The sequence below is a fragment of the Dunckerocampus dactyliophorus genome, chromosome 5, assembly GCF_027744805.1.
Source record: "Dunckerocampus dactyliophorus isolate RoL2022-P2 chromosome 5, RoL_Ddac_1.1, whole genome shotgun sequence".
In the NCBI taxonomy this organism is placed as follows: domain Eukaryota; kingdom Metazoa; phylum Chordata; class Actinopteri; order Syngnathiformes; family Syngnathidae; genus Dunckerocampus; species Dunckerocampus dactyliophorus.
The window spans coordinates 23,969,346-23,981,655 of record NC_072823.1 but is presented as its reverse complement, the minus strand read 5'-3'; the positions used below and the strand labels follow the sequence as shown (position 1 = coordinate 23,981,655).

Genomic DNA, 12,310 nt, shown 5'->3' with positions numbered 1-12,310 from the left:
CTCGTGATTCAAATGGGTGGGCTCTAGTTCATATTCGACTGCAAACTGCTATAACGTGATTGGTGCGTTACTCCCTCGCCGCTCGTCTCATCCAATACGGTTGAACGCTAAGCGAGCATGTTCAATGGTTTACCGGCAGTCATTTGTCCGCTGTTTTTAAGTCAGTTCAATTAAACAGGGGTATACATTTATATAGAGAAAATATATATTTAAATGGCCTCAATACATTAATATATAAATTACACTACAATTAAAAACGTTACGTGAGATAATTAACCGACGCTTTAACTCAGACATATAATAAACGTAATAAATAGTGATGACCACTAGATGACAGCAAAGTAAAATAAATAAAACTCAACTGCGCGATAGTACTATTTCTACACGATCGTGTCTTTTTAGGACACATTTCAGTGCAGCTAAAGGGGGCAATCTTAATTAACTTTCAAACTTTTTCATGTTCTAGAATTTGATAGTCTAGATATTTTAATCGTTTTTTAAAATTGTAGTGTTCAAATATTGTTGCTGTTTTATAATGAAACTTTGAGTGTGAGTAATACAATTGAAAACAAGACACCAGACAAATTTACGTTTTTTATATTAGGAACATTATAAAGGTTGGAATCTGTATGATATTTGACAGATATGGAAAATGATTGAAAAGCAAAATACATCTGTGAATCCAAGAAAATATAAATGATTTTGTTCCATGAACTCCTGCAGTCGTCCTAAAGGAACGCCTGAATGTCTCAAACAATGAAGACAGAAGAGATCATCACTTGATTAATGGACCGAGAGGCTGAGCGGTCCATAGACTGATAGTCCTGATGATGATCCATTCCTTCTGACTGGCCGTCACTACGATTCGCACGCACTCAATGTCAAAGCCAATCTTGCGGTGCACATTGATGGCCTCGATCTTCCCGCCCTTAAACTCCCCCAGCGTGATGTAGGACGAGCACTGCCTCCCCTGCTTGCCTTCCACGCTCTTATGACCCACTTCCAGAGCTCCGTGGTGAAGGATGTCGCTGTGGCGATCCTCTGTTCCCGTGACGATTTTTATTCTGCTGATTTTGGTGGACTGGTTGAAGACGATGACAAAGAAGTCTCCGGTAGAAGGAGGCTTCCCCCAGAAGTATTCGTCCACGGTGCTGTAAGCCTTGGCGGCGTCGTAGTTCTCAAAGACGTTGATGTTGGTGTAAAGGCTGGCCGGAGGGTTGTCAGGAATGTCGACCGAGTCCTCCTCGAAGTCGTCGTCCTTCAGCTTGTTCTCAGCCCCTTTGTAAGACGAGTAGTAGCCCATGTGCTGGAAGAGCGAGGGCTTGAAGCGGATCACGTCCTTCTGGGCCAGCAGACCCCTGAAGTGGATGAGGAGCCAGTCGCACGGCATCTCCTGGTAGAACATGAGCAGGAAATGAGCCAGACGAGGCAGGTCCTTGGAGTGGTACAGCTTCCCGATGTAGCCCAGCTTGGAGAACTCCAGCATCACCCAGTAGGAACCTTCCCTGGAGGTGATCACCTTCTTCAGGGCCGTCAGGAAGTTGCGGGAGCAGCGCACGTCGTCCTCCAGCATCATGTAGAAGTCAGACAGGTTGGTGCAGAAGTTGAGCAGGAAGGCGTAGTCCACGTTCTGCTTGGAGCGGAAGCGCACTCTGTCCTCGGGGTCGTTGTAGTTCCTCTTGAGGCCGTCCAGGGATGGATAGTACTCCTCTGGAGCCTGGATCACCAGAAGGCGACCCGTGATGATGTGGTGGCCAAACTTCCTGCTCATCTCCTGCACCAGGTTCTCGCACCAAACTGGGTCAAAGTCAGCCAAGTGGACCACCACCACGATTTCTTTCAGCTCCTCATAGCTAGACTGGTCGAAGATGGACTTGATGGTCTCCAGCAGGTAGTTCCCTCGCTTTCTTTTCACCGACGACAGCCCGATGGTCAGGTACTCTGCACACATCATAACATCTCAATGACTTTAAATGGGAAAATATGGCATCACACGCCTGCTTTGAATACCTACTTTTTCTTGGCAAAGGAAACCCTGCGAGGTAACGATACGTCACGTTGATGGTCCCAGAGAAGTTGGACAGGTCTCTGAAGGTGTGGCTGTATCTGTCTGAGCTCGCCGGATGCATCAGAGTGTCTCCCAGCTGTCGTTTCTGAGCCTCCTGTTGGAAAGCAAAATAACATTATGACGTTTTTTCTTCAGTGGAATATCCAAAGTCACACTAGGGCATTGTGAAAATGGAAATCATCAAACTGTGGCCACTATAAACCTTTCTGAAGTGTACAGGCAATGTTTTAAGCCACATTTTAACATTTTTAAGTGTCACACAAGTGTGTAAAGAAGTTAACCTTACCAGCACGTATCTGTCGTCCATGTAGAGGTTGAACAGCAGCAGGAACGTGATGACGAATCCCAGCAGAGGCAGCATGGATCTTTTCCTCAAGCACCTCATCTTGTCCACCCACTTCCACAGGAACCTCACCATCTCGTCTCTCACTGCACACACGACCACACCTCATTCTCATCTCATTGTACGACTACTTGGTACACATCTCATCTGTTGCCATGAAAACAACCAGAAAAATAATGAACTAATAATTAACTGAAAAAAATATCTAAAAGAAAAAACAACTTTCCAGTGAGGGTTGGACTCCGCCAGGACTGCCCTTTGTCACCAATTCTGTTCATTATTTTTATGGACAGAATTTGTTGGTGCAGGATTGAGTCTCTGCTTTTTGCAGATGATGTGGTCCTGCTGGCTTAATCGAGCTGTGACCTTCAACTCTCACTGGATCGGTTCACAGTCGAGTGTGAAGCGGCCGGGATGAGAATCAGCACCTCCAAGTCTGAGTCCATGGTTCTTGCCCGGAAAAGGGTGGACTGCCATCTCCGTGTCTGGGATGAGATCCTGCCCCAAGTGGAGGAGTTTAGGTACCTCGGGGTCTTGTTCACGAGGGAGGGAAGGATGGAACACGAGATCGACAAGCGAATTGGTGCGTCGCCTGCAGTGATGCGGACTCTACATCGGTCTGTTGTGGTGAAGAGAGAGCTGAGTCGAAAGGCAAAGCTCTCAATTTACCGGTCGATCTACGTTCCTACCCTCACCAATGGTCATGTTTGGGTAGTGACCGAAAGGACAAGATCGTGGGTACAAGCGGCCGAAATGAGTTTTGTCCGTAGGGTGGCTGGGCTCTCTCTTAGACATAAGGTGAGAAGCACTGTCGTTCGGGAGCGACTCGGAGTACAAGATCGGCTACTCCTCCGCATTGAGGGGAGACAGATGAGAGGTGGCTTGGGCATCTGGTCAGAATGCCTCCCGGACACCTCCCTGGGGAGGTGTTCAGGGCAAGTCCGACCGGTAGAAGGCCTCGGGAAAGACCCAGGACACGTTGGAGAGACTAAAGTATGTTTCCCAACTGGCCTGGGAACGCCTCGGGATCCGCTGGGAGGAGCTGGACGAAGTGGCTGGGGAGAGGAAAATCTGGGCCTCCCTGCTTAGGCTGCTGCCCCTGCGACCCGATCTCGGATAAGCGGTAGACGATGGATGGATGGATGGAAAAAGAACTGTTCAGAATGTATGAATGATAGACCAAGTTAACCTCATTAGACTAAAATAAAAAATACACAGACAATAAATAAATAAATAAATAGGGTTAGATAATAATATACCATTTTTTAGATTAGGGGTTAATGTTATAAAATGATATATCCTAACCCCTAACATAAAATACAAATAAATAGATAAAATAGATAGGTAAAAATGACATGAAAAGCATCACTAAGTACACTCCAGTATGTACACTCTTTTGGCACTTGGTCATTAATGTCTTTTGACAATAGTGTCTAACAATACAATGCTTAAGAGAGGAGTACTATGCATTTAAATCAGTCTTAGTTGTAAAAGATGGCATTTAGACATGTTTATGCCCCCCCAACACAAACACACACACACACAATCGCGTAAATCACTCTTTATGACTTCATTAGAACACAAGAAGCCACTCCACTTGAGTGACAGAACAAAAATATTGACAAGTGCAGCTCGTGTTGGAAAACCAGTCTTAGTTAAAACCTTTTTTGCACTTCCTGTTGAGAGCGGCTGTTTCCTGCTGACTTCTGCACTCCGGACTGACTTTTAGACTATTTGGGAGGTCCGTGGCTACAGGTCTTGGCCACAAGATACTGACACACACTGCATGAACCTGGTCCGGCATATTGTTTTGAGAAGCCCAACTCTTTACTGAATTGTCCCCAGCAACTAGGAGGAACTATGTTGTTCATCACCAAAATCCGACCAGAACTGGACTTAGGAGACCAAGTGGGGAGTAAGTCTCTGTTACTGGACTACAATGCTGATGGGGATGTCATACAACTTCATGTCAAAAAATCCGAACTATCCCTTTAAATAAATGACTTACAGTCGCCGCTAGCCACAAACAAGCCAAGCCGACCATCGCTAACGGCTCAACTTCAAAGTACAGTGGAACCTTGGTTAGCGTCATTAATTGTTCCAGAAGGTCCGACTATAACCCAAACAGATGTTAACTAAACAATTGGAAATGCATATAAATACATAGAAATGATGACCAAAAGGGATGAATAAACATTTAAGGTGACTTTTACCTTCGCTGAAATGTGATTTTTGACGTGACTGAAAACAGAAAGGTGGTGTTTGTTGATCTCGCTGTCACATCACGTCTTTGGGAACAGTCACGTCTTCAGTGAAAGCAAAGGTCAGCTTAAATGTTCATTTATCCTTTTCATTCACCATTTATATGCATGTAAAACTAGAATTGTCAAACTATAAAAACATGTTTTGTGTGTTTTTTAATTTGAGAGTCAACTTCTGATGACATCATGGCAACGTAACTTCCCGGAACCGTTGGCATTTTGCTCAGCTAGCTAATAGGATGCTAAAGAGGAAGGACATTTTGTGATAAAAAATACATTAAGAACACAGTTGGACTCACGCAGCGTATTAATAACAGGAGCAGAGGCACGCCATATTGTACGCTAACTGGAGAATGAATGCAAACCGAGGCAAAGGTGTGGCTTAAATTTTTTAAACATCAACCGAAAAACGGGGCAGACGCTAACCGAGGTTCCATTGTAATTGTCCAGTACGCCTACTAGGCAATTACAGTGGAACCTCAGCGATACTACAAATGTTGGTATCGATCCAACACCAAGTACCGTCATTTCCAGTGTACAGTACAAGCCTTTACCACTTTTTTCTCACCCTTTGACCCTGCTGCTTATATGTGGTTGCGTTCTAGTCTCGCGATATCTCGCGTGCTTCGGAGCAGTTATTTTGCGCTTTGTGCGCGCACTCATCCTGGAGAATGCGTGGAGAGGTGCATGTGATGCGGCTTTCAGGTTGAAGGAGATCAGTCTGCCGTCGGGGGGGTCCACTGTCGCCGGCGGGTTTCAGGGGGCTGGACCGCACACGAGCCGGGGCTGATTTGCCTCAGGGTGGGGGTGGCGCTAGGCGCGACTACGAAAAAGGGAGGAAATTGTGAGGCTGAAGAAGACGACTTTAGTGGTTTTGGTGTAGGAAGGAAGATGAAGATGGCAAAGACAGCGACGTTTCTGATGTGCTACTGTTTAACCAGCAGTATTACACGCACTATTCGGCACGGTTTGGAAAAAGCATTTATTTAATTAAAAGTTTAAAAAATCCTAGGGGACATGTCTCTCACCCAGTTGGGTTGTGGGCGTGGCTTGTATCCAAGTTTTGGGCGTGCAAGTGTTAGCTCTATAAAGAGAAGTTCCTTCTTGGAAACTATTTGTTGTGAGCAGTTGGAGAATAAAGTCCTGCATGAGACCAACCACTGCGTGTTTCTTGCAACGGCTACAATTTTCTGTTTGTCTTTTGAATGTAAAGGCCGAACAATCTTCGTCTCAGTCACAATGCATTTATATGGAAATAAATTCATGTCTATGAATAAATAAAGCCCTCCTTTGTTTACGCTAGTTTACAATGCACTGTGTTTGTTTTTATCGTCCACCATCAAAGGGATCGTTCTGTACTCTCATTCCTACCACTCTTTGGGTTGTTTTTGATGGCAACAATGTGGCGGGTCGTGTTGAATGCCAATCAGCTTCATCTTCACCTTCACATGTCACATTTTAGCTTGAATCAACTTAAATGTTGGATTTCCACATGCAGTTGAACAGTAATCATGATAAACGAGGGATTACCGTACAGGCAAGAGTGATTGGTTACCAATTGTTAATCCGACCTTTAAAAAGTCAGACACAAGGTAACTCAGGTGTTTACATGTGTTTTAAAAGCCTGTTTTTAACCCAATTCATGCAATAATTCATTAAAAGAAAACTGCACTTTTTTTGGAAATTTGTCCATCATCCACAATCCTTACGTGAGACATGAACACATATGTCTTTCTCTTTTCTGTGTGTTTTAAAGACATAAAAACAGACAGCTCATTACTGCACGTATGAGACATACTTCGTCCTCCTATAAAGTCATCTGAAAAAGTGTCCAAAAAGCGCCAACAATGCTCCATTTACATATAATGTGACATGCATCATAACCAGGCTACAACGACAGTTATTATTATTATTAACATTGTTACGCAGATCAAACTACATTACTGGCGTATTGACACGTAGCCATACCACACCGGCTAGCTACAAACAGGCTAGCAACTAGCTTCCCCACAGACTCGCCCGTAGCGTGTCAGCGTCGCACTCACAACGCCTAAGACACGACCAAAACGTAAGGCTACATATTCGAGTTTGGAAAAGCTAACGCTAGCTGTAGGCCAGGGGTCGGCCTCTTCAGCCTCATTGCGGCTCTCTTCGCCAAGCGCTGTGGGGGTTTTTTAGCACCGAAGTAGGGGAAATGCGCATTTTCGAAATGAATCCGACTCAACAAAGCCGTGAACGCATCTAGACTGCGTTCTGCCTGCTGATTGGATGAGCAAGGGAGGGGGCGGTGTATGCATTGAGTCTCATTGTGCGGGAGAGAAAAAAGCCTGAGGGAGTTTTGAGTTGAGTCTGAAGGAAGTTACTGCGCAGTTGAATAAAACAATTTAATTAATTGTTTTAATTAATTAATTGGGGGGGGAATCCCATTTATTTGTGTTCAGCGCTCATCAAGTCAGGATGTGTGGCAGATGGGCGCCCTCTACAGGCGGGATACTTACACCCCCATGCCGCTCAGATGTCAGCAAATGTCCACCTTGACCAAACCAAAGAGAGTATCGGGAAGGGGCTCACTTCACCGCCTTGCCTCAGCCCTCAGGTTAATTATATGATTAAAAAAAGTAAATTACAACAGTAATTGCTCAAAAATAAAACATATTTCATTCTTATTATTTCATTATATTCATTATATCACAGACCAAGCGTCTCAAACATGTTATTTCACTACTAAAATGTGAAATAAAAAAGGGGTAATTGTCAGTCAGTATGACAATTAAGTGACATGATTTTTGTCAACAAAAAATGGGAAAAAGAAAGTCAAAGCCATCAGGTGCAGAATTCAGAAAGAACAGGAAAGAAGAAGAAAAGCAACGCGGGCCAAAGATAAAGTTATAACTTAATATAGTTACAAAAAATATTTTTTGTGAAGAAAAACCGGTAGTGTAAATGTGTAAATAAAATGGGCGGTGGGGGTGGGGGCGGGACAGCGTTGACCGCCCAGGGCGTCATTCAAGCCACAAGCTGAAGAAATGAAAGAATTCATGTATTCATGTATGTATTCATGTATATTCATAAAAATATCACAGCATCTATTCTGCGAATGAAAAAATAAACAGGAAATGATTTAGAAAATGAAGGAATACCTCTCTTTGCGAAGACAGCCAAGGACAGGACCAATAGAATGATTATTGATGACAATTCAGCGCAGGAATAAACGGTATTGAGCGAACAACACTGAGGTGCAGATATGTGAACTCTGATAGACTTTTTTTTAATCTTAAAGTTGCCGACATTTTGTTTTCATTTTAGTATGGGAACCCGTCAGTAAGACTTACACGTGTAGGCGCGCTTCAAATTTTTACAAGTTTATGGGCAGTGTAATGTTTTGTGACTCCTGACTATTTTTTTTTTTTTTTATGGAAAAGGAGGCAAAATGGCTCTTTTGATGGTAAAAGTTGCCAACCCCTGGTGTAGGCATTCGTTTCTACGATGTTGCTATGTGAAATCAACGCACCGAGCAAGGAAGCTCCAGTAATGCTTAGAATGGACGAAATTCGCATGTATTACATGTTATCATGAATATACGTGTTGCTACATGGTTACAGCATGGATATACACCCATAAAACATTGTTGGAGGTTTTTGGAGATGTTTTAATAGCGGCCTTTATAGCCGGCATAGGTGCATCTCTTTACATGCACTCCTGAGCTGTCGCCTTTTATCTGTTTTTATATCTTTAAAACACAGAGAAAAGAGAAAGATATCTGTGTTCATGTCTCACATAAGGATTGTGGATGATGGGCAAAATTCCAAAAGAGTTCAGTTTTCCTTTAATACAGTATTTTGAGTGCATGTAAACGAAGCGAGTGGGGAAGACAATACCAAAGAAGGAACTCGTGGCCGAGTTAAATCTTCATCCTTTTTCTGAAGCACGCAATTTATCAGTGAAGGTATGTCAGGAATGAAATATACATTTACAATAAAGTCGACCTTCAAGTGTATATTTACGTAGGTGAGTTTATGAAGGCAAAGAAAAGAAAGAAGCATCATGTTTTTGAACGTATAAGAGGATGACGCGGATGAATGCTGTCGCCGGCATCTGTATCCGTGACAACAGAGCACAAGTGAGGGTGAAAAAGAGAACTCTCCATCAAGGTGCCCTTCGGGGAGATGTTTAATCCCAATTTGTGTCAGGAGCGGATGTGGGCCTGCGTGGAGGACCCATGCTGGGGGAGGGGGGGTGTCCTTGAAGACGGACGACACACTTGTTGCTGCTGCTGTGAGTGATTGATGCTTTTACTTTGCTGTGACTTTGTGAGCTGTCAGCTCCAAGCAAGAATCCATCAATAACGCCATTAGTGTCTGAGCTGCTACAACGTATAGCATGTCTTTAACACCACATCATTTTGTCCTCACTTACAATATTTCACTTGCAGGAAGAACTTTGACCTCAGCTACCTCAGACCATTTCTAAATGGAGTCTCCGCACCACTGCTGACAGTAGTAACAAGAATGTACTTCACTCTCACTTTCTTACATACTCACATCTAACCCTATTCCTACATGGACTGCAGAGTAAGTCTTATTTTTTTAAATAACCACTTTGTATCCATATAAGGCACAGGTGTCCAAACTTTTCCACCGAGGGGCGCATACAGAAAAATTAAAGAATGCCACTTTCTTTATTAAACAAGCCAAACCCAGCCCAATGTAGGACAAAATATGTATTTAATATATTTAAAGGAAAACCAGCCTACATCTGATATTTGTGTTATAGCTGGCAAAGCAAATAATAATAATAATTTGTAACATCCAACAATGCGACTTTTTCTTGTGTCATTGCAAATGTAATATTATTTAATTATGCTGCGAACCAATAAAAAATGAGCTGGGGGCCGCATATTCCCATAACTCCACAGAAAATTCCCATTGAAAATTAAGCGACATTTTTTTACCAGTAAACCTCGTCTTGTCTCGTCCTTTCATTGCTGTGCAATGAAATTCTTGTTCTGTTCATTCTCCCAAAAAAGAAAGAAAAACACAATAAAAAGAATAAAAACATAGGAAACATATATACCAATAAATTAAGCAACAACAACAGAAGAGACATTAATACAGATAAATAATACAAATAAATAAATAAATAAATAAATAAAGTGCTACGAGTGTGTGCGTGTGTTGCGTGCAGCGTGTGTGAGTGCTTTGTTGAGAAGCCTGATGGCCTGTGGGTAAAAGCTGTTTGCCAGCCTTGTGGTCCTGGACTTCAAACTCCTGTAGCGTCTGCCTGACGGTAGGAGTGTGAATAGAGTGTTGTGGATGTGTGCTGTCCTTGATGAGGTTGTGTGTTCTTCATAGGATTCTAGTTTTATAAATGTCTTGCAGTGAGGGGAGGGCTGCCCCAACAATGTTCTGTGAGGTCTTGATCACCCGCTGGAGTGCCTTCGTATCACGTGTTGTACAGTTACCGTACCAAACAGGGATGGAGGCGGCAAGGCACATCCACCTGGGCTTCTCGTTATAGGCTGCTCCCCCCGCAACCCGACCTCAGATAAGCGGAAGACGATGGATGGATGGCATTTCAGTTCAAACTCAGCTCTTCAGCATTCACACGCAATTTCTACACAAATTGCCTTCTGTAGTTCCTTCAGCATTTTGGTTGTATTGATGTATTAACTGCAGGGAGATGAATGATCAATATTCTTACTGGGGTCTTCTATTCAAGATTTTAAATTCCAGACAATATTTTAAAGGGTATCTGCATGCTTTCCCAACAAGTAAGCATATTTCCTTGCAGTCTTTTTGTGTTTGCAATGAGAGTGAAGCTTGTTGCTCCTCCAGCGTGGACTGATCGCGAAGGCAAGTTGCATCGTGTGACTCAAATCAAACATAGAGCGTTCTCTTCCCAGACAGCGATTATTCTCCATCCTGTCTCAGCGGGCCCCGGGCGCACCACTAATGTGGGTCAGGCTGCGACTGCTGAGGAGCGTCTATCATCATTAGCGTCACCAGCAGTGAGAACTCCACAGCCTCTCAGGCTGTGACCCCCACATTAAACACAGTCCACCTTGTTGACAGGGAGAACACTTTGGATGAAGTGCACACTCCTTTTAAATAGTAGTCTAGCAAGTGTGCATCGTCTTGTGGAAGCTTTTCATTTTTTTGGGATGTGCATTGTTTTCTTTCCTCTTGCAAAGTTATGACAGGACACCAAGGGAACCAATTATTTCAGAGGAAGGCCTAATTTTGTTCTAAGTCAAAGGTTGGCCCACAAGACACAATAAGCATGCTGAGAAATTGATTTCTCTTTACTCTCCTCTGACAGCAAAACACTGTGAAAAACATCTTGCTGCTTCCTGCTCAGCATCAAACAACACAGAGACTTCATACTGTGAATGTTGCAAATAACAGGAAATATCTAAAAATGCCAGGACAAGTAAATGGATGTACAGTGGTGTGAACACCTGCTTGTACCCTTCCTGAGTTCTTATTTTGTCAGACTTAAATGTTTCATATCAAACAAATTGAAGTATTAGTCATATGACAGTTATAGTTGGGTAGTTATATGACAACACAACTGAACACAAAATGCAGCTTTTAAATGAAATGTTTTATTATTAAAGAAGAAAAGAAATCCAAACCTACATGGTGTGTGAAAAGGTGATTGCCCGCTAAACCTAATAACTGGTTGAGCCACCCTTAGCAGCAACAACTGCAATCAAGACTGTGTTTGAGATACCTTGCAATGAGTCTCTTACATTGTTGTAATTCAGCCACATTGGAGAGTTTTCCAGCATGAAGCGCCTTTTTAAGGTCATGCCACAGCATCTTAGTAGGATTCAGGTCAGGACTTTGACTAAGCCACTCCAAAATCTGTGTTTTGTTTTTCTTCAGCCATTCAGAGGTGGACTTGCTGGTGTTTTGGATCATTGTCCTGCTGCAGAACCCAAGTTGGTTTCAGCTTGAGGTCACAAACAGATGTCCGGACATTCTCCTTCAGAATTTTTTGGTAGACAATAGAATTCATGGTTCCATTTATCACAGCAAGGCTTCCAGGTTCTGAGGCAGCAAAACATCCCCAGACCATCACACTACCACCACCATATTTTACTGTTGGTATGATGTTCTTTTTCTGAAATACAGCATTACTTTTACGCCAGATGTAATGGGACAAACACCTTCCAAAAAGTTCAACTTTTGTCTTGTGTATTTTCCCAAAGGTCTTGGAGATCATCAAGATGTTTTCTTGCAAAATCGAGACAAGCCTTAATGTTCTTTTTGTTCAGCAGTGGTTTTTGTCTTGGAAGTCTGCCATGCAGGCTGTTTTTGCCCAGATTCTTTCTTATGGTGGAGTCATGAACACTAACCTTAACTGAGGCAAGTGAGGCCTGCAGTTCTTTGGATGTTGTTGTGGGGTCGTTCGTGACATCTTGGATGAGTTGTCGCTGCGCTCTTGGGGTAATTTTGGATGGCCGGCCACTCTTGGGAAGGTTCACTACTGCTCCATGTTTTCACCATTTGTGGCTGTGGTTCTTTGGAGTCCCAAAGCTTTAGAAATGTCTTTGTACCCTTTTCCAGACTGATAGATCTCAATTAATCTCAGTTAAGTTATGTTTTAACAGGGGTGGGGCAATCACTTTTTCAC

At 43.1% G+C, this 12,310-nt stretch overlaps 1 protein-coding gene across 1 annotated transcript in view; it reads right to left on the bottom strand.

Moving 5' to 3' along the window:
* Positions 1-287: 287 nt before the first annotated feature.
* Positions 288-12,310, bottom strand: part of LOC129181204 (alpha-1,3-mannosyl-glycoprotein 4-beta-N-acetylglucosaminyltransferase C-like) — a 28,603-nt gene continuing 16,580 nt past the window's right edge. Inside the window, exons 2-4 of the mRNA XM_054776029.1 lie at positions 2,355-2,497; positions 2,015-2,162; positions 288-1,941 (exon numbers count right to left, since the gene is read on the bottom strand). Of these exons, the coding sequence (XP_054632004.1) occupies positions 776-1,941; positions 2,015-2,162; positions 2,355-2,486 (1,446 nt within the window). The 5' untranslated portion in view covers positions 2,487-2,497 and the 3' untranslated portion in view covers positions 288-775. The remainder of the gene's footprint in view (positions 1,942-2,014; positions 2,163-2,354; positions 2,498-12,310) is intronic.